We start from the raw sequence: 23,330 nt of genomic DNA, 5'->3' as shown, positions 1-23,330 counted from the left end.
TGGAATTTTGGTTATCTTTGTCACCTAGTGGCCAGGAGTTGAATCCCAGGAGTAATGGCTTATGGACTCTCACTACCATGAAAGAAATGCACTTATCAGGTAAAAATACATTTTGTTTTTTGTGTCTTTTACAAGGACGTACCTAGAAAATAGCAGCATGTGAGTTAATATTTCCTAAATATTTCAAACATGCATTTTATATTTCTACATTTAACTTCAGTTCACCTTCCCAAAATATCAAACATTTATGATTCTATGGGGCATATTTATCAAACTCTGTATGGAGCTTGATGCCCCGTGTTTCTGGCGAGCCTTCAGGCTCGCCAGAAACACAAGTTATGAAGCAGCTGTCTAAAGACCTCTGCTCCGTAACCTGTCCGCCTGCTCTGAGGCCGCAGACAGACATTGCCGGAAATCATCCCGATCCAATACGATCGGGTTGATTGACACCCCCTGCTAGCGGCCAATTGGCCGCGAATCTGCAGGGGCAGTATTTCACCAGCAGCTCACAAAAACTGCTGGTGCAGTGATAAATGCAGAGAGCGTATGCTGTCGGCATTTATCGATGTGCAGCGGACATGATCCGCAATATCGAATCATGTCCACTTGCACGTTGTTATATATTTATTGTTCAATAACAATTAACTATTGAAAATCAGAATATAAAATGATGGAACATCATTTTTGTAACTTTGAACCATCTTATGCAGAAAATAAATAGGTCTAAAATATCTAACTATTAAAAATGTAAAAATTACACAAAATTCTGATTGCCGAGAGGGTGAATTAACCCATTTTAAATATGTATTCATGACCGTACCCCTGTCCAAACTCACATAGCAAAGAATACATACTAAAAGAAAAACACTGAACAGCTTAGTTGCAGCTAAAATGAAACAGTGAGACGACATTCCTTACAATGAGGGACCTTAAGATATATTTTTTTTGGTGAGGGGGTAACTCATTCCTTTTAATAATTGCCAAACCCCTCAAAATAAAACCAATGCTGAGAGTTATTTGCCATTGTTATGACAATTAGTTGGCAGCTGGACCACTATTTGAAAGATAAGGGTTGCTAATTTCAAATAAAGGTCTCACGATTCTCTGTGGATTAAGAAGAAAACATAGGCTATACCTCACCCTCATGATGTTGTGTGATATGCCTATGGTTGTGTCAGGTTATTACTTTTCCCATTGTCATCAACTGGACATATGATCCTTGTTCACAGGGCTATAAGATAGGCCATGCGCTCAAGTAAAAAATGTTATAATTTATGAAACATATTGCTGTTTATGAATACTGCCTTAGAAAGACAGTCTAGTATTTATTGATTGTAAGGACAGTGTCAAATGTTTTTTGTTTTTTTTTTAAAAAGAGATAGATAATCTATATCTACTGCTCAACCCTGGTCTAAACCTTTAGTCACATGGTCAAAAAAAAAATTCTTTAGTTTGATATGATCTTCCTGAAGCAAATCCACAAAGAAGAAGGCGAGAGCGTTAGAAAATAAAACGTAACCTTTATTGGCAAGTAAAACGGAACTTCCTGAAGCAAAATCATGCTGTTGTATGTCCTACGTTTTTCTTTTAATAGAGTTTCCATTTTTTGTTTCTTTTATGATTCAGATAGAGCAGCAATTTTAAGCAAATTTCTAATTTACTCCTATTATTAATTTCTCTTCGTTCTCTTGGTATCTTCAGGAATGTAAGCTTAGGAGCCGGCCCATATTTGGTTCAGCACCCTGGATAGCGCTTGCTTGGTACATTTAGCAAGTGCTACCCAGATGCTGACCCAAAAATGCGCAGTCTCCTATGCTTTTATTCCTGCTTTTCAAATAAAGATACCATGAGAGTGAAGAAAAATTGATAATAGGAGAAAATTAGAAAGCTGCTTAAAATCGCTTGTTGTATCTGAATCATCAAAGAAAAAATTTAGGTTTAGTGTCCTTTTAAACGGATAGCCCTTTTCATCTGCTGCATGTTTATGAAGAGGTTGCAATTCTCTTATTTTATGAAACAACTCCTTAAAGGGATACTACCCCAATTTTTTTATTTTGTGATTCAGATAGAGCATGATATTTTAAGCACCTTTCTAATTTACTCCTATTATCAATTTTTCTTTGTTCTCATGCTATCTTGATTTGAAAAAGCAGTACTGTAAGCTTTAGAGCCGGACTATTTTTTGTTCATCACCTGGGTAGCACTTGCTGATTTGTGGCTAAATGTAGCAAACCAATCAGTAAGCTCTACCAAGCTGCTGAACTAAAAAAGGGGCCGGATCCTAACCTTTTATTACTGCTTTTTCAAATCAAGATAACATGAGAACAAAGAAAAATTGATAATAGGAGTAAATTAGAAAGTTGCTTAAAATTGCATGCTCTGTCTGAATCATGAAAGAGAAAATGTGAGGTTAGTATCCCTTTAATTATCATTAATTTATAGATCAACTAATGCGGCTGCTAGCACAGATGGAAGTTTCTCTAAAACCATTGGATGCTTATTATCTGGACCCACAGACCTTTTTTTACGTTTATTTTTACCAATTAAACCTCAGTCTCTGTAACAAGATTAGTGCTCAGCCCAGTTCCATTTTTAGTAGCATCTCTTAATGCAGTTGTTTGTGAATACAGAATATAGGCAATAATTGGCATATACGCTATAAGCTTGTATCCTTCCACCATTTGTTTTCATGATACAGATAGAACATACAGTTTAAAAAAGTTTCCAATGCACTTCTATTATCAAATTTGCTTTGTTCTCATGTTATTCTTTGTTGAAGAGATACCTAGACAGGTAGCATGCACATGCCTGTAGCACTACATGACAAGAAATAGTGCTGCCACCTAGTGTTCTTGCTTATGTATAACATTGTGTTATAGAGATACCTAGGTAGGTAGCGTGCACATGCCTGTAGCACTACATGACAGGAAATAGTGCTGCCATCTAGTGTTCTTGCTTATGTATAACATTGTTGCAAAACTGTTGCCATATAGGGCTGCAGACACGTACACACTCCTAAGCTTACATCCCTGCTTTTTCAACAAAGGATAACAAGAAAATGAAGAAAATAAGATAATAGAAGTAAATTGGAAAGAAATATGTGGGGTTTTATGTCCCTTTAAAGGGACATGAAACACACATTTTGTTCTTTGTTTATTCAGATAAAGCACATTCTAATGCACTTCTGTTATTTCATTTGATACCTAGGTATCTAGGCAGACTTAGGAAGAGCAATGCACTACTGGGAGCTAGCTGCTGATTTCTGGCATCAAATATATGCCTCATGTCAATGGCTGCTCCTTCAACAAAGGATATCAAGAGAATGAAGCACATTTGATAGTAGAAGTAAATTGGAAAGTTGTTTAAACCTGTAGGCTCTATAGCTAAGAAAAATGTTGCATTTCATATAGTAAGATAAATGTATGGATGCAAAAGATCTCTGAGTGTGGTGAGGAGGGTCCTACTTAGCTTTGGTTCACCTATTAGTCATGTGACAAATTTCTTTTTAAATTAAGGAATCTGCCCTTTAAAATAAGGTGCTAAATATCCTTCTAAGATGCAGGTTATTGTGATAAACAGGTCTATCCTGCATCACTAGGAAGTGGGGGGCGGCCTTTGTCTGAAGCGGATCGGAGGTCAGCCTCATTGTTGCTAACTTCAATACATTTTATACCTGAGTTTTTTCCATGCCATAGTCTGTTTGTAACTGCATGATCCAACATATCATAAATATTATCTTTATTTACTATTACATTCAATAAATAAACATTTATCTGTGTATAATATGAGTACCCAATAATAAAAATCCCTTCACATTTAATTATATTCATTAAAAAGATTGTGAGTAACAAATATGGTCAAGCAAATAAAAATATGCAAATCTGGGCCTTTTCAGAAAATATCAGTATTTTTTTTATATAATGTACTGTTTAATTGTAATCAGCACATGTATGTGAGAACTTCAAATCAGCACATGTATGTGAGAACGTCAAATCAGCACATGTATGTGAGAACTTCATATCAGCACATGTATGTGAGAACTTCAAATCAGCACATGTATGTGAGAACTTCAAATCAGCACATGTATGTGAGAACTTCAAATCAGCACATGTATGTGAGAACTTCAAATCAGCACATGTATGTGAGAACTTCAAATCAGCACATGTATGTGAGAACTTCAAATCAGCACATGTATGTGAGAACTTCAAATCAGCACATGTATGTGAGAACTTCAAATCAGCACATGTATGTGAGAACTTCAAATCAGCACATATATGAGAGAACTTCAAATCAGCACATGTATGTGAGAACTTCAAATCAGCACATGTATGTGAGAACTTCAAATCAGCACATGTATGTGAGAACTTCAAATCAGCACATGTATGAGAGAACTTCAAATCAGCACATGTATGTGAGAACTTCAAATCAGCACATGTATGTGAGAACTTCAAATCAGCACATGTATGTGAGAACTTCAAATCAGCACATGTATGTGAGAACTTCAAATCAGCACATGTATGTGAGAACTTCAAATCAGCACATGTATGTGAGAACGTCAAATCAGCACATGTATGTGAGAACTTCAAATCAGCACATGTATGTGAGAACTTCAAATCAGCACGTGTATGTGAGAACTTCAAATCAGCACATGTATGAGAGAACTTGAAATCAGCACATGTATGTGAGAACTTGAAATCAGCACATGTATGAGAGAACTTGAAATCAGCACATGTATGTGAGAACTTGAAATCAGCACATGTATGTGAGAACTTCAAATCAGCACATGTATGTGAGAACTTCAAATCAGCACATGTATGAGAGAACTTCAAATCAGCACATGTATGTGAGAACTTCAAATCAGCACATGTATGTGAGAACTTCAAATCAGCACATGTATGTGAGAACTTCAAATCAGCACATGTATGAGAGAACTTCAAATCAGCACACGTATGTGAGAACTTCAAATCAGCACATGTGTGTGAGAACTTCAAATCAGCACATGTATGTGAGAACTTCAAATCAGCACATGTATGTGAGAACTTCAAATCAGCACATGTATGTGAGAACTTCAAATCAGCACATGTATGAGAGAACTTCAAATCAGCACATGTATGTGAGAACTTCAAATCAGCACATATATGAGAGAACTTCAAATCAGCACATGTATGTGAGAACTTCAAATCAGCACATGTATGTGAGAACTTCAAATCAGCACATGTATGTGAGAACTTCAAATCAGCACATGTATGTGAGAACTTCAAATCAGCACATATATGAGAGAACTTCAAATCAGCACATGTATGTGAGAACTTCAAATCAGCACATGTATGTGAGAACTTCAAATCAGCACATGTATGTGAGAACTTCAAATCAGCACATGTATGAGAGAACTTCAAATCAGCACATGTATGTGAGAACTTCAAATCAGCACATGTATGTGAGAACTTCAAATCAGCACATGTATGTGAGAACTTCAAATCAGCACATGTATGTGAGAACTTCAAATCAGCACATGTATGTGAGAACTTCAAATCAGCACATGTATGTGAGAACGTCAAATCAGCACATGTATGTGAGAACTTCAAATCAGCACATGTATGTGAGAACTTCAAATCAGCACGTGTATGTGAGAACTTCAAATCAGCACATGTATGAGAGAACTTCAAATCAGCACATGTATGTGAGAACTTGAAATCAGCACATGTATGAGAGAACTTGAAATCAGCACATGTATGTGAGAACTTGAAATCAGCACATGTATGTGAGAACTTCAAATCAGCACATGTATGTGAGAACTTCAAATCAGCACATGTATGAGAGAACTTCAAATCAGCACATGTATGTGAGAACTTCAAATCAGCACATGTATGTGAGAACTTCAAATCAGCACATGTATGAGAGAACTTCAAATCAGCACACGTATGTGAGAACTTCAAATCAGCACATGTGTGTGAGAACTTCAAATCAGCACATGTATGTGAGAACTTCAAATCAGCACATGTATGTGAGAACTTCAAATCAGCACATGTATGTGAGAACTTCAAATCAGCACATGTATGAGAGAACTTCAAATCAGCACATGTATGTGAGAACTTCAAATCAGCACATATATGAGAGAACTTCAAATCAGCACATGTATGAGAGAACTTCAAATCAGCACACGTATGTGAGAACTTCAAATCAGCACATGTATGTGAGAACATCAAATCAGCACATGTATGTGAGAACTTCAAATCAGCACATGTATGTGAGAACTTCAAATCAGCACATGTATGTGAGAACTTCAAATCAGCACATGTATGTGAGAACTTCAAATCAGCACATGTATGTGAGAACTTCAATATCCACAACAGGAATAGACTTTTTTTTAATGAAATGATCATAGCCATAAGGACATGGAGACATCTGACCAAAAAGGTCCAGGCTTATCCGTGGAATTTCTTTCCCTGGAAACAGTTGCATATGTGAGAAGGCTTGTGCAATATCCTTTATTATCAATCTATGGGATTTCTTTACATTTTGTGATAAACTTTACAACTACAAAAGAATCCACTCCTTGGGGTAGATTTATCAAAGGTCGAGCTGACATGATTTGCTGCAGCTCGACCTCACTAAATGCCGACAGCATACGCTGTTTGCATTTATCATTGCACAAGTAGAATGCTCACAGGTGGCCGCTAGCAGGGCCTGTCAATCATCTTGATCGTATCAGGATGATTTCAGTCCGCTACCCAAAAGGTGGCGGAGAAGTTAAGGAGCAGCGCTGCTTGTTAACTTCCGCTTCAGGTGCACCAGAAACAATGGGGCAACAATGCATCATCTGCTGTTTAAAGGGACACTGAACCCAAATGTTTTCTTTCGTGATTCAGATAGAGCATGACATTTTAAGCAACTTTCTAATTTACTCCTATTATCAAATTTTCTTTATTCTCCTGGTATCTTTATTTGAAATGCAAGAATGTAAGTTCAGATGCCGGCCCATTTTTGGTGAACAACCTGGGTTGTCCTTGCTGATTGGTGGATAAATTCATCCACCAATAAAAAAGTGCTGTCCAGAGTTCTGAACCTAGAAAAAAGCTTAGATGTCTTCTTTTTCAAATTAAGATAGCAAGAGAACAAAGAAAAATTGATAATAGGAGTAAATTAGAAAGTTGTTTAAAGTTGCATGCTCTATCTGAATCACAAAAGAAAAAAATTGGGTTCAGTGTCCGTTTAATAAATCTACTCCCTTATATGGATTAAGGTGCAAGATCTGTGTAGAACAAAGGGGTTTGTGAAGTTTGCATCTGAATACAAATCATTTTTAGCTTCTTGTAAAATAGCTGATACAATGAATGGAAAATAACATAGAATGGGAAGAGAACAGAGAGGCTGAAAAAACAAAATAACAAGATAGAGGGGACATAAGCTTAATTCAATAAGAGTAGTGAACTGGGAAATTATTGCATTACCTCTTGACCGGTGACTAGAAGAATGCTGTTCTCCTTGTTATGTTGCATTTGTCGATAGATGTGGTCAAACACCAAGAGCTCACTCCAGCAATTCTGCAGCAAGATCATCTGGTCGCTGACCTAGAATAGAAATGGAGAACAGTTAAATATAAGTTCACTTTCTGGCCCTGTATTTGGTCACTGACCTAGAATAGAATGGAGAACAGTTAAATATAAGTTCACTTTCTGGCACTGTATATGGTCACTGACCTAGAATAGAACGGAGAACAGTTAAATATAAGTTCACTTTCTGGCCCTGTATATGGTCACTGACCTAGAATAGAACGGAGAACAGTTAAATATAAGTTCACTTTCTGGCCCTGTATATGGTCACTGACCTAGAATAGAACGGAGAACAGTTAAATATAAGTTCACTTTCTGGCACTGTATATGGTCACTGACCTAGAATAGAACGGAGAACAGTTAAATATAAGCTCACTTTCTGGCACGGTATATGGTCACTGACCTAGAATAGAACGGAGAACAGTTAAATATAAGTTCACTTTCTGGCACTGTATATGGTCCCTGACCTAGAATAGAATGGAGAACAGTTAAATATAAGTTCACTTTCTGGCACTGTATATGGTCCCTGACCTAGAATAGAACGGAGAACAGTTAAATATAAGTTCACTTTCTGGCCCTGTATATGGTCACTGACCTAGAATAGAACGGAGAACAGTTAAATATAAGTTCACTTTCTGGCACTGTATATGGTCACTGACCTAGAATAGAACGGAGAACAGTTAAATATAAGTTCACTTTCTGGCACTGTATATGGTCACTGACCTAGAATAGAACGGAGAACAGTTAAATATAAGCTCACTTTCTGGCACTGTATATGGTTACTGGCCTAGAATAGAACGGAGAACAGTTAAATATAAGTTCACTTTCTGGCACTGTATATGGTCCCTGACCTAGAATAGAATGGAGAACAGTTAAATATAAGTTCACTTTCTGGCCCTGTATTTGGTCACTGACCTAGAATAGAACGGAGAACAGTTAAATATAAGTTCACTTTCTGGCACTGTATATGGTCACTGACCTAGAATAGAACGGAGAACAGTTAAATATAAGTTCACTTTCTGGCCCTGTATATGGTCACTGACCTAGAATAGAACGGAGAACAGTTAAATATAAGTTCACTTTCTGGCCCTGTATATGGTCACTGACCTAGAATAGAACGGAGAACAGTTAAATATAAGTTCACTTTCTGGCACTGTATATGGTCACTGACCTAGAATAGAACGGAGAACAGTTAAATATAAGCTCACTTTCTGGCACTGTATATGGTCACTGACCTAGAATAGAACGGAGAACAGTTAAATATAAGTTCACTTTCTGGCACTGTATATGGTCCCTGACCTAGAATAGAATGGAGAACAGTTAAATATAAGTTCACTTTCTGGCACTGTATATGGTCCCTGACCTAGAATAGAACGGAGAACAGTTAAATATAAGTTCACTTTCTGGCCCTGTATATGGTCACTGACCTAGAATAGAACGGAGAACAGTTAAATATAAGTTCACTTTCTGGCCCTGTATATGGTCACTGACCTAGAATAGAACGGAGAACAGTTAAATATAAGTTCACTTTCTGGCACTGTATATGGTCACTGACCTAGAATAGAACGGAGAACAGTTAAATATAAGCTCACTTTCTGGCACTGTATATGGTCACTGGCCTAGAATAGAACGGAGAACAGTTAAATATAAGTTCACTTTCTGGCACTGTATATGGTCCCTGACCTAGAATAGAATGGAGAACAGTTAAATATAAGTTCACTTTCTGGCCCTGTATATGGTCCCTGACATAGAATAGAACGGAGAACAGTTAAATATAAGTTCACTTTCTGGCACTGTATATGGTCCCTGACCTAGAATAGAACGGAGAACAGTTAAATATAAGCTCACTTTCTGGCCCTGTATATGGTCCCTGACCTAGAATAGAATGGAGAACAGTTAAATATAAGTTCACTTTCTGGCCCTGTATATGGTCACTGACCTAGAATAGAACGGAGAACAGTTAAATATAAGCTCACTTTCTGGCACTGTATATGGTCACTGACCTAGAATAGAACGGAGAACAGTTAAATATAAGCTCACTTTCTGGCCCTGTATATGGTCCCTGACCTAGAATAGAACGGAGAACAGTTAAATATAAGCTCACTTTCTGGCACTGTATATGGTCACTGACCTAGAATATAATGGAGAACAGTTAAATATAAGTTCACTTTCTGGCACTGTATATGGTCACTGACCTAGAATAGAACGGAGAACAGTTAAATATAAGTTCACTTTCTGGCACTGTATATGGTCACTGACCTAGAATAGAATGGAGAACAGTTAAATATAAGTTCACTTTCTGGCACTGTATATGGTCCCTGACCTAGAATAGAATGGAGAACAGTTAAATATAAGCTCACTTTCTGGCACTGTATATGGTCACTGACCTAGAATAGAACGGAGAACAGTTAAATATAAGTTCACTTTCTGGCACTGTATATGGTCCCTGACCTAGAATAGAACGGAGAACAGTTAAACATAAGTTCACTTTCTGGCACTGTATATGGTCACTGACCTAGAATAGAACGGAGAACAGTTAAATATAAGCTCACTTTCTGGCACTGTATATGGTCACTGACCTAGAATAGAACGGAGAACAGTTAAATATAAGCTCACTTTCTGGCACTGTATATGGTCCCTGACCTAGAATAGAATGGAGAACAGTTAAATATAAGCTCACTTTCTGGCACTGTATATGGTCGCTGACCTAGAATAGAATGGAGAACAGTTAAATATAAGCTCACTTTCTGGCACTGTATATGGTCACTGACCTAGAATAGAACGGAGAACAGTTAAATATAAGTTCACTTTCTGGCACTGTATATGGTCCCTGACCTAGAATAGAACGGAGAACAGTTAAACATAAGTTCACTTTCTGGCACTGTATATGGTCACTGACCTAGAATAGAACGGAGAACAGTTAAATATAAGCTCACTTTCTGGCACTGTATATGGTCACTGACCTAGAATAGAACGGAGAACAGTTAAATATAAGCTCACTTTCTGGCACTGTATATGGTCCCTGACCTAGAATAGAATGGAGAACAGTTAAATATAAGCTCACTTTCTGGCACTGTATATGGTCGCTGACCTAGAATAGAACGGAGAACAGTTAAATATAAGTTCACTTTCTGGCACTGTATATGGTCACTGACCTAGAATAGAACGGAGAACAGTTAAATATAAGCTCACTTTCTGGCACTGTATATGGTCACTGGCCTAGAATAGAACGGAGAACAGTTAAATTTAAGCTCACTTTCTGGCACTGTATATGGTCCCTGACCTAGAATAGAACGGAGAACAGTTAAATATAAGTTCACTTTCTTGCACTGTATATGGTCGCTGACCTAGAATAGAATGGAGAACAGTTAAATATAAGTTCACTTTCTGGCACTGTATATGGTCGCTGACCTAGAATAGAACGGAGAACAGTTAAATATAAGCTCACTTTCTGGCACTGTATATGGTCACTGACCTAGAATAGAACGGAGAACAGTTAAATATAAGCTCACTTTCTGGCACTGTATATGGTCCCTGACCTAGAATAGAACGGAGAACAGTTAAATATAAGCTCACTTTCTGGCCCTGTATATGGTTACTGGCCTAGAATAGAACGGAGAACAGTTAAATATAAGCTCACTTTCTGGCACTGTATATGGTCACTGGCCTAGAATAGAACGGAGAACAGTTAAATATAAGTTCACTTTCTGGCACTGTATATGGTCACTGACCTAGAATAGAACGGAGAACAGTTAAATATAAGCTCACTTTCTGGCACTGTATATGGTCACTGACCTAGAATAGAACGGAGAACAGTTAAATATAAGCTCACTTTCTGGCACTGTATATGGTCCCTGACCTAGAATAGAACGGAGAACAGTTAAATATAAGCTCACTTTCTGGCACTGTATATGGTCGCTGACCTAGAATAGAACGGAGAACAGTTAAATATAAGTTCACTTTCTGGCACTGTATATGGTCACTGACCTAGAATAGAACGGAGAACAGTTAAATATAAGCTCACTTTCTGGCACTGTATATGGTCACTGGCCTAGAATAGAACGGAGAACAGTTAAATTTAAGCTCACTTTCTGGCACTGTATATGGTCCCTGACCTAGAATAGAACGGAGAACAGTTAAATATAAGTTCACTTTCTTGCACTGTATATGGTCGCTGACCTAGAATAGAATGGAGAACAGTTAAATATAAGTTCACTTTCTGGCACTGTATATGGTCGCTGACCTAGAATAGAACGGAGAACAGTTAAATATAAGCTCACTTTCTGGCACTGTATATGGTCACTGACCTAGAATAGAACGGAGAACAGTTAAATATAAGCTCACTTTCTGGCACTGTATATGGTCCCTGACCTAGAATAGAACGGAGAACAGTTAAATATAAGCTCACTTTCTGGCCCTGTATATGGTTACTGGCCTAGAATAGAACGGAGAACAGTTAAATATAAGCTCACTTTCTGGCACTGTATATGGTCCCTGACCTAGAATAGAACGGAGAACAGTTAAATATAAGTTCACTTTCTGGCACTGTATATGGTCACTGACCTAGAATAGAACGGAGAACAGTTAAATATAAGCTCACTTTCTGGCACTGTATATGGTCCCTGACCTAGAATAGAACGGAGAACAGTTAAATATAAGCTCACTTTCTGGCACTGTATATGGTCGCTGACCTAGAATAGAACGGAGAACAGTTAAATATAAGTTCACTTTCTGGCACTGTATATGGTCGCTGACCTAGAATAGAACGGAGAACAGTTAAATATAAGTTCACTTTCTTGCACTGTATATGGTCGCTGACCTAGAATAGAACGGAGAACAGTTAAATATAAGCTCACTTTCTGGCACTGTATATGGTCACTGACCTAGAATAGAACGGAGAACAGTTAAATATAAGCTCACTTTCTGGCACTGTATATGGTCACTGACCTAGAATAGAATGGAGAACAGTTAAATATAAGTTCACTTTCTTGCACTGTATATGGTCGCTGACCTAGAATAGAACGGAGAACAGTTAAATATAAGCTCACTTTCTGGCACTGTATATGGTCACTGACCTAGAATAGAACGGAGAACAGTTAAATATAAGCTCACTTTCTGGCACTGTATATGGTCACTAACCTAGAATAGAACGGAGAACAGTTAAATATAAGCTCACTTTCTGGCACTGTATATGGTCGCTGACCTAGAATAGAACGGAGAACAGTTAAATATAAGCTCACTTTCTGGCACTGTATATGGTCCCTGACCTAGAATAGAACGGAGAACAGTTAAATATAAGTTCACTTTCTGGCACTGTATATGGTCACTGACCTAGAATAGAACGGAGAACAGTTAAATATAAGCTCACTTTCTGGCACTGTATATGGTCACTGACCTAGAATAGAACGGAGAACAGTTAAATATAAGCTCACTTCTGGCACTGTATATGCTCGCTGACCTAGAATAGAACGGAGAACAGTTAAATATAAGCTCACTTTCTGGCACTGTATATGGTCCCTGACCTAGAATAGAATGGAGAACAGTTAAATATAAGCTCACTTTCTGGCACTGTATATGGTCCCTGACCTAGAATAGAACGGAGAACAGTTAAATATAAGCTCACTTTCTGGCACTGTATATGGTCACTGACCTAGAATAGAATGGAGAACAGTTAAATATAAGCTCACTTTCTGGCACTGTATATGGTCACTGACCTAGAATAGAAACGGAGAACAGTTAAATATAAGCTCACTTTCTGGCACTGTATATGGTCACTGACCTAGAATAGAACGGAGAACAGTTAAATATAAGCTCACTTTCTGGCACTGTATATGGTCACTGACCTAGAATAGAACGGAGAACAGTTAAATATAAGCTCACTTTCTGGCACTGTATATGGTCACTGACCTAGAATAGAACGGAGAACAGTTAAATATAAGCTCACTTTCTGGCACTGTATATGGTCACTGACCTAGAATAGAACGGAGAACAGTTAAATATAAGCTCACTTTATGGCACTGTATATGGTCACTGAATAATAACATTTCACCAAAACACTGTGCTACTCAATAAATACCAGCAATGTGCTCGGTGTATTTTGTAGCTCAATGTCTTCCATTAAAAATGCACTCAAAGCTAAGTGAAAAGAAACTGCAGAGCAGACTTGCCGGGCTAGGTCTGCACCATCTGGCACTCACAACACAAATACCTCTCCTCATCCAACAACATGAATGCACCTTGTAACAACACAACGTATACATGTGCTGTAAAATATAATATACAATGTCATTTCTTAGGTCAAACAGATGCTGCATGCAAAAACATTACACTCACACTGAAATGTTATGGTCCATATAATTTGCTATGGCTTACAACATGATCAGTGCTGTAATTAATAGTGTAATTAGTAATATGAGTATATAGACAGTATATAATGTAAAGTCCACATTGCAGTGGTCCTTTATATTTGCATATTTTAAAATACATCTTCTGCAATCTCTTTCCGGGACTGATTCTCTAGAACTCTCTGGTTTGGTGTTATTATAGAGTCTCGTCAGTACTGAGACATCCCTCTGTGTATGTCATAAAGACATATAAATTACAATATAATGATAAAAAACAAAGGATTTCTCTCCATGCCTGACCCACTGGGGCCTATCTATAAAGATACGAATGGAGCTTGATGCCCCGTGTTTCTGGCAAGCCTTCAGGTTCGCCAGAAACACCAGTTATGAAGCAGCGGTCTAAAGACCGCTGCTTCATAACCTGTCCGCTGCTCTGAGCAGGCGGACAGACATCGCCGCAATTCAACTCGATCGAGTACGATTGGGTTGATTGACACCTCCCTGCTGGCGGCCGATTGGCCATGAGTCTGCAGGGGGCGGCGTTGCACCAGCAGCACTTGTGAGCTGCTGGTGCAATGCTGAATTCGGAGAGCGTATTGCTCGTCGTATTCAGCGAGGTCTGGCGGACCGGATCCGCACTGTCAGATCAGGTCCGCCAGACCTTGTTAAATAGAGGCCTCTGTCTGTACCTGAAGTCACCAACCAGCAAGCGATACCCAGGTCCTGAACCAAAAATGGGCCGGCTCCTAAACTTAAATTCCTGCTTTTTAAAATAAAGATACCAAGCGAAAGAAGAAAAAATGATAATAGGAGTAAATTAGAAAGTTGCTTAAAATCGCATGCTCTATCTGAATCATGAAATACAAATGTGGGTTTCATATCCCTTTAAATAAAATTCCCACCTGACATATCAATAAAGGGCTCGCCCAATGAACGCTTGACCTGGAACTATATTAATCTTGATGATGATTTCATACACAACTTTATTAAACAATATAAGTATCATTCAATTTTGTATGCAATAAAACGTATTAGTAAGTAATACATGGCATTAACTGTAGTTTACAATATAAATTACAAATCGTCTTTATATTAATTTAAATTACTTTTAACACATGAAGTTGACTAACCATATTCCCTTAGATTGTTTGTAAGTATCCAGATCATGTATTTCCTAGGCTCTCTCTCTATATATACAGTATATATATATATAATAAAAAATAATTACCAAGTCAGCTGTGAGTTCGCAAATTGATATGAGAACCAATATCCCCCCCAGAGAGTCAGAATTAGGACAGAGGGGTGTAAAGGAGTACACTGGCAGTGAAAGTAAATCTCCAGAGGGAGTTAAAAATAATTGGGCCTAATACAGATCATTGTGTGATCCCAACTGAACAATATAGACAGAAATATATAGAACCTTTTTAGGGAAACATCAAATGGAAGAAAAGGTCCACAAACTGCATTCCATAGATAGCTACCCTGCAGCTTCACTTAGTAGGCTAGAATTAACCAGAATGAGAATTAAGCGAAGAAATTAGAAATAAACATGTTTACTTTAAATAAATACCCTTCAACGGAAGCCAAAAGGCAGGCCCACTGTTAGCAAGAAAGTTTAAAAATGCCCTCCAAATTTATATACAAAATCTTAACAATGGCAGATGTAACTTATATATACTTATTTATAGTGCAGTCATAGTGGAATCCTTAAGAACTATAATACATTACTCTTTCCTTCCCAATGATACATGTTGCCAATTATACACATTGGTCAATACATTTGGAAGACAATTTACCTAAACTGAGCCCTAGTCAGGAATGGAATGTTAGGACTTCTGGTAAAAGTTCCTGGGGGCTTTGGTAACAGGTATTATAAACCTTTGTAGACCATTTGGACCCATGCCTTTTATTTTTATTTCAATCCTTAGACCAAGGAACCATATTCTCCTCAGAAATGTTAAAATGCCAAGTTTTGACCCAAACCTGACGAACCTCCTACACAACATAGCAACTATAATCCCATATATTAAATTCTAATATGAAAATGTTTGCTACGATATAATTAAATCACATTCATCATCATTTACTGTCCTTCTCACACACACACACACAAACACACACACACACAAACACACACACACAAACACACACACACACACACACAAACACACACACACAAACACACACACACACAAACACACACACACACAAACACACACACACACACACACACAAACACACACACACACAAACACACACACACAAACACACACACACACACACAAACACACACACACAAACACACACATACACACACACACAGACACAAACACACACATAAAAACACACACACACAAATACACACACACACATACACACACACACAGACACAAACACACACATAAAAACACACACACACAAACACACACACACACATACACACACACACAGACACAAACACACATAAAAACACACACACACAAACACACACACACACAAACACACACACATACACAAACACACACACACACAAACACACACACACACAAACACACACACATACACACACACACAGACACAAACACAAACACACACACACACACAAACACACACACACACACAATCATATAAATTTATCAAGTGGTCTTTCTTCCTGTTGTCCTCATTTCAAAAGTTGCAGAGAAAGCATTTGAAAGCCTGGATTTTACCTTTGTTCTTTACACTCTCCACTACTTTGTATTAGGAGATCTTATGATTTAATGTACCTTTAACCTTAAACATCACATTGTCCCATTCTTTCTCACTAGTTAACGGTACACAACAAGGCTTCCTACTCTCTCCTTTGCTTTTCATTCTTACCATGGAGTTTTTGGCTGCACATATGTGAATTTATTCTCTGATCCACAGAATCTAAGTGATACCCAACCAGTTCAATGTGGCACTTAAAGGGACAGTAAAGTCAACATTAAACTTTCATGATATAGATAGAGCAAAAATTGTATAACAAAGCTACAAATAATGTTGCAAACACTGCTCCCATAGAGTACTAAAGACACGTGCACACTCATGAGCTCTTATAAAAAAGTGGAGAGGGGTAGCGCAGCTCCTGGTTCAACCGAAAAAAAAATCCAAGTCCAAAGGCAGCAGCGATTGAATCAGACAGCAAAAGACGAGAAGGTATACGTCACACTAAGCCGCGTGGTGCAGGCCAATCATGGGTAAGGCTTGAGCAGGCCCACAAATTGTAGCAAGTGTAGACAAATTGGCAGCACACCAGGGATTCGTGAAATAAAAGCCTGTACGGCACGAAGCGCATAAGGACACGCCCCCTTCCTCCATGTGTATTGTGTGTGTATTTTTTAAGAAGCCGGAATAAAGACTGACTTTTATTTCACTAATCCCTGGAGTGCTGCCCATTTGTCTACACTTGAGCTCTTATAAGCCAACCTAGTTTTACTCTTCAATAAAAGATACTAGGGGTCCATTAATTATGCAGCAAATGCACAGCATTGCGCAATCATTTCACCAGAAATGCTTGTGCAATGTGAAATGAGGACAGCGTATGCTGTTCGCATTTAGCAATGTCGAGCGGACATGATTCGCTACAGTGAATCATGTCTGCTCGACATTTAATAATTCTACCCCCAAGAGAACAATGCATATTAGATAACAGAAGTAAATCAGAAAGTTGTTTAAAATTGCTGCTCTATCTGAATCAGGAAAGTTTAATTTTGACTTTAATGTCCCTTTACATGTGCATGGCGAAAAAATTCGGTTCGGTTCGGATCGATTTCAGATTTTTTCGAATTTCGGTTCGGAGCGATTCAAATTTGGAAAAATTTGAATCAATTCGGTTCGGATTTGTTTCGGATTCATTCGGATTCAAATAAATTCGGTTCAGATTTGTTTCGGATTCATTCGGATTTGAATAAATTCGGCTGGATTTGGTTCGGTTCGGAAATTCGGAAATTCGGTAAGTGTTAGGTGGGATTAAACTAGTATTATGTACTGTACATTAGGTGTAACCCATAGCAGAGTGATATAACTTAATATACTGTACAATACTAGTGTAATCCATGGCCATCCAAATCTACCGAATAAATCCGAATAAATCCGAAGTTATTCGGATTTATTCGGTAGATTCGGCACTATTTTAATTTGCCGAATTTTCCGAATTTCCAAATTGAACCGAACCGAATCGCACATGTATACCTTTAATGCAGTTGACATAATATTGACATTGACCTAACCCTTGATATCGTTTCTCAGTGTTAATGCAGAGTTTAATAGATTTGGGAAATTATAACATTTAAAAAAAATTAAATAAAGCCAAATCAGAAATGTGAAACATCTTTATGTCCCAGAAAAACAACCGTAATCTGTTTCCTTGTAAACACCATACAAAAGCTTTTGTACATCCAAGCATACTCCTTGCCCATAATTATTAGTTGTTTAAAAAAACTGTTCACTGCTCCTACAAAACTGGAGGGAAAACCCAATATCCTGGTAAAGATATTATTAAAATGAATGTTCTTCCTTGTATACTGTGTGCTTTCTTTGTTTATTCTCTGTAGGTCTTGTCAGTCAGAGTATATGCAAGAATTTTAGGGAAAATTTATAGCAATCATATAAGGTATATCTGAGTGTGAGCACACACTTATATATATCACTAAGCATTTCTAATCGGCTGAATGAACCACTTTTTACACCCTTTACATTTAAACTGCTGGGGCAGTTCTTACCCCCCCCCCCCCCATCACCACCACCACCACCACCTTTCACCTTTCTATTCTCTTCTGTATAAAAGGATGAAGAGGGAAACCAAAACAGAATCTTGCAAACTACAATATGCTATATTTATTATTATTATTGTTATTAATATTAAACTTTTAAAGCCGTTATGCCGTTCTATTCCATCATAATTACACTGGGCTTTAAAGCCGTTATGCCGTTCTATTCCATCATAATTACACTGGGCTTTAAAGCCGTTATGCCGTTCTATTCCGTCATAATTTGGGCTTTAAAGCCGTTATGACGGAATAGAACATCATAGCTAACGGCTGTCCTGAAGCCTTCTGTGCTTTCAGGATTTGATCGCGGCCTGGAGGGCGTTCCTAGGGTTGTAGGGACGCCCCCCCCCAGGTGCGATCCAATAATTGAAATCTCACGATTGTGTGGACGATCGATTGGTTTCAATTTGTCTACATCGCAACAGTTGTTCCGATATAGGCACTTTATTCCTGACACGAAAGGGTTAATAATAATAATAATAATAATATTAACGATAATAAATATCATCATTATCATCTTTATGTTTACTAAACTGTGTATAAGAGTGAATAAGGTTTACATGTTGCTTGCTTATTATGCTACCATTTGGTGAATGCATTATTTCTTCTTCTCTATACCAAATGAGCTTTTATCTTAGTGACCGAAGATAGCCTCAAATACACGTAGACATTTTATTTATCTCTTCTTGATCGAGCTATGAATAAGTTCTGAAATAATCAAACAACTGACTTAACAGGAGGACAACAGCTCATTTATCTACTTTTCTTATTTTAATACAATTCTATTTTGATTGCTGTGGACTTGCCATCTATGCTCCTTTGTATATATTCTTTTGAAATGTCACAATAAAGAGTGCTTGGAAATAAAACTTGGATTTATTCCATCTTGAGGTGGCGTTTTAATTAGTTTGATATTATCGAGTCTTTTCCTGATAGCGAATAGAGGCTTGGAAGTTACAATTCTCCAGTGTCTCTCCCATTGGTTCCTCTCTTGTGTATACAGAAGAAAATAATATATTTAGAACCACAGCCTTCCCCTGGCCACTGTTCCAGTATTTTCCATCTTAGATTCTTTATATACTTAAAAATTCCTTAGGGTCGGTATTGCAATCTTTTCGAATTAATCAGTAACATACTTCTTTCATTATGAGTTTACTGAGCCATATTGGTTTGGATTTCTTGTACTTTTATCTCCACATAGTATTTGTTGTAGTTATTCTACAAGGCCTAAAATGTTCTCTATTTATCCTTTATGTTTTTTGTTTTTATCTGAGAGAATATATTTTTGGACAAAGGTAATTAGTGGAGTCCACTAGGGATCAGTACTGGGCCCCGTTCTTTTTAATATTTTTATAAATGACTTGGAGCTAGGATTAAATAGCAACATCTCTATTTTTGCAGATCATACTAAGTTAAGTAAGGTCATTAGGTCAGAGCAGGATGAACTTTTGCTACAAAGGGATCTACAAAAATTAGAATTACGGGCAGGTAAATGGAAAATGAGATTTAATAAAGGAAAATGCAAGGTTCTACAAGTAAAAATAAGCAGGCAATTTATTATTTAAATGGGACAAGACTTAGCCAAACAGAGGAGGAAAGGGATTTGGGAGTAGTAATAGATAACAAGCTAAAGATGGGTGCACAATGCAGGCTTCAAAGGCTAATAATATACTAACATGAATTATAAGAGGCATTGATTAAAGGGAGGAAAGCATAATTCTGTCACTATATAAAGCCCTGGTAAGACCTCACCTTGAGTATGGAGTGCAGTTTTGGGGACCGATCGCAAAAAAAATACTGCAGAATTAGAAAAAGTTCAGAGGGCCACAAAGCTACTAAGGGGAGTGGAGAATTTAAGCTATGAGGAGAGGATAGCTAAACTGGGTATGTTTTCTTTAGAAAAAAGGCGCTTGAGAGGTGACATGATTACTTTATACAAATATATTCAAGGCCCATATAAAGAGATGGCATAAGCTCTGTTTATTCCAAGGAAATTGTTTGTGACCAGAGGTCATAATTTAAGGTTGGAGGGAGGAGATTTAATCTCCTGCAATTAAAATGTTTTTTCACTGTAATAGCAATAAAATTGTGGAACTCATTACCAAATGAGCTAGTGAATGCCAATACCCCAGATACATTTAAAAATTATTTGGATACATTTCTGTCTAGAAACAAAATTCATGGATATGATAGCTAGTATTAAATTGGTCACCTTTTAGTGGGATTATTTAAGCTTAACTGGAGCTTTTTGTAAGTATTTTATATTTGTATTGGTTGAACTTGTTGGACTTTGGTCTTTTTTCAACCTCATCTACTATGTTACTATGTTACTATATTACTATGTTACTATGTCACTATGTTACTATGTTACTATATTACTATGTTACTATGTCACTATGTTACTATATCACTATGTCACTATATTACTGTTACTATGTTACTATGTTACTATATTACTATGTCACTATGTTACTATGTTACTATATTACTATGTTACTATGTTACTATATTACTATGTTACTATGTCACTATGTTACTATGTTACTATATCACTATGTCACTATATTACTGTTACTATGTTACTATGTTACTATATTACTATGTCACTATGTCACTATGTTACTATATCACTATGTCACTATATTACTGTTACTATGTTACTATGTTACTATATTACTATGTCACTATGTTACTATGTTACTATATTACTATGTTACTATGTTACTATGTTACTATATTACTATGTTACTATGTCACTATGTCACTATGTTACTATATCACTATGTCACTATATTACTGTTTTGTTAATATGTTACTATGTCACTATGTTACTATGTTACTATATTACTATGTTACTATGTCACTATGTCACTATGTCACTATGCTACTATATTACTATATTACTATGTTACTATGTCACTATGTTACTATGTTACTATGTTACTATATTACTATGTTACTATTTCACTATGTCACTATGTTATTATGTTACTATATTACTATATTACTATGTTACTATGTCACTATGTCACTATGCTACTATATTACTATGTTACTATGTCACTATGTCACTATGTTACTATATCACTATGTCACTATATTACTGTTTTGTTACTATGTTACTATGTCACTATGTTACTATGTTACTATATTACTATGTTACTATGTCACTATGTCACTATGTCACTATGCTACTATATTACTATATTACTATGTTACTATGTCACTATGTTACTATGTTACTATGTTACTATATTACTATGTTACTATTTCACTATGTCACTATGTTACTATCGGCTAGATTTGGAGTTTGGCGGTAAAAGGGCTGTTAACGCTCCGCGGGTTTTTTTCTGGCCGCACCATAAATTTAACTCTGGTATCGAGAGTTCAAACAAATGCTGCGTTAGGCTCCAAAAAAGGAGCGTAGAGCATTTTTACCGCAAATGCAACTCTCGATACCAGAGTTGCTTACGGACGCGGCCGGCCTCAAAAACGTGCTCGTGCACGATTCTCCCATAGGAAACAATGGGGCTGTTTGAGCTGAAAAAAAACCTAACACCTGCAAAAAAGCAGCGTTCAGCTCCTAACGCAGCCCCATTGTTTGCTATGGGGAAACACTTCCTACGTCTGCACCTAACACCCTAACATGTACCCCGAGTCTAAACACCCCTAGCCTTACACTTATTAACCCCTAATCTGCCGCCCCCGCTATCGCTGACCCCTGCATTACACTTTTAACCCCTAATCTGCCGCTCCGTAAACCGCCGCCACCTACGTTATCCCTATGTACCCCTAATCTGCTGCCCTAACATCGCCGACCCCTATGTTATATTTATTAACCCCTAATCTGCCCCCCACAACGTCGCCTCCACCTGCCTACACTTATTAACCCCTAATCTGCCGAGCGGACCTGAGCGCTACTATAATAAAGTTATTAACCCCTAATCCGCCTCACTAACCCTATCATAAATAGTATTAACCCCTAATCTGCCCTCCCTAACATCGCCGACACCTACCTTCAATTATTAACCCCTAATCTGCCGACCGGAGCTCACCGCTATTCTAATAAATGTATTAACCCCTAAAGCTAAGTCTAACCCTAACACTAACACCCCCCTAAGTTAAATATAATTTTTATCTAACGAAATAAATTAACTCTTATTAAATAAATTATTCCTATTTAAAGCTAAATACTTACCTGTAAAATAAATCCTAATATAGCTACAATATAAATTACATTTATATTATAGCTATTTTAGGATTAATATTTATTTTACAGGCAACTTTGTAATTATTTTAACCAGGTACAATAGCTATTAAATAGTTAAGAACTATTTAATAGTTACCTAGTTAAAATAATAACAAATTTACCTGTAAAATAAATCCTAACCTAAGATATAATTAAACCTAACACTACCCTATCAATAAAATAATTAAATAAACTACCTACAATTACCTACAATTAACCTAACACTACACTATCAATAAATTAATTAAACACAATTGCTACAAATAAATACAATTAAATAAACTATCTAAAGTACAAAAAATAAAAAAGAACTAAGTTACAGAAAATAAAAAAATATTTACAAACATAAGAAAAATATTACAACAATTTTAAACTAATTACACCTACTCTAAGC

General features: G+C 37.0%; 1 protein-coding gene across 1 annotated transcript in view; it reads right to left on the bottom strand.

Annotated features, from left to right (window-relative positions):
- The window catches only part of NR5A1 (nuclear receptor subfamily 5 group A member 1), a 310,741-nt gene that overhangs the window by 99,670 nt on the left and 187,741 nt on the right, over nucleotides 1–23,330 (bottom strand). The window contains 1 exon segment of the mRNA XM_053695487.1: nucleotides 7,452–7,571. Coding sequence (XP_053551462.1) covers nucleotides 7,452–7,571 — 120 coding nt within the window.

The sequence above is a fragment of the Bombina bombina genome, chromosome 12 (genome assembly GCF_027579735.1).
Source record: "Bombina bombina isolate aBomBom1 chromosome 12, aBomBom1.pri, whole genome shotgun sequence".
NCBI lineage: Eukaryota > Metazoa > Chordata > Amphibia > Anura > Bombinatoridae > Bombina > Bombina bombina.
This window is presented reverse-complemented; position numbering and strand designations above follow the sequence as displayed.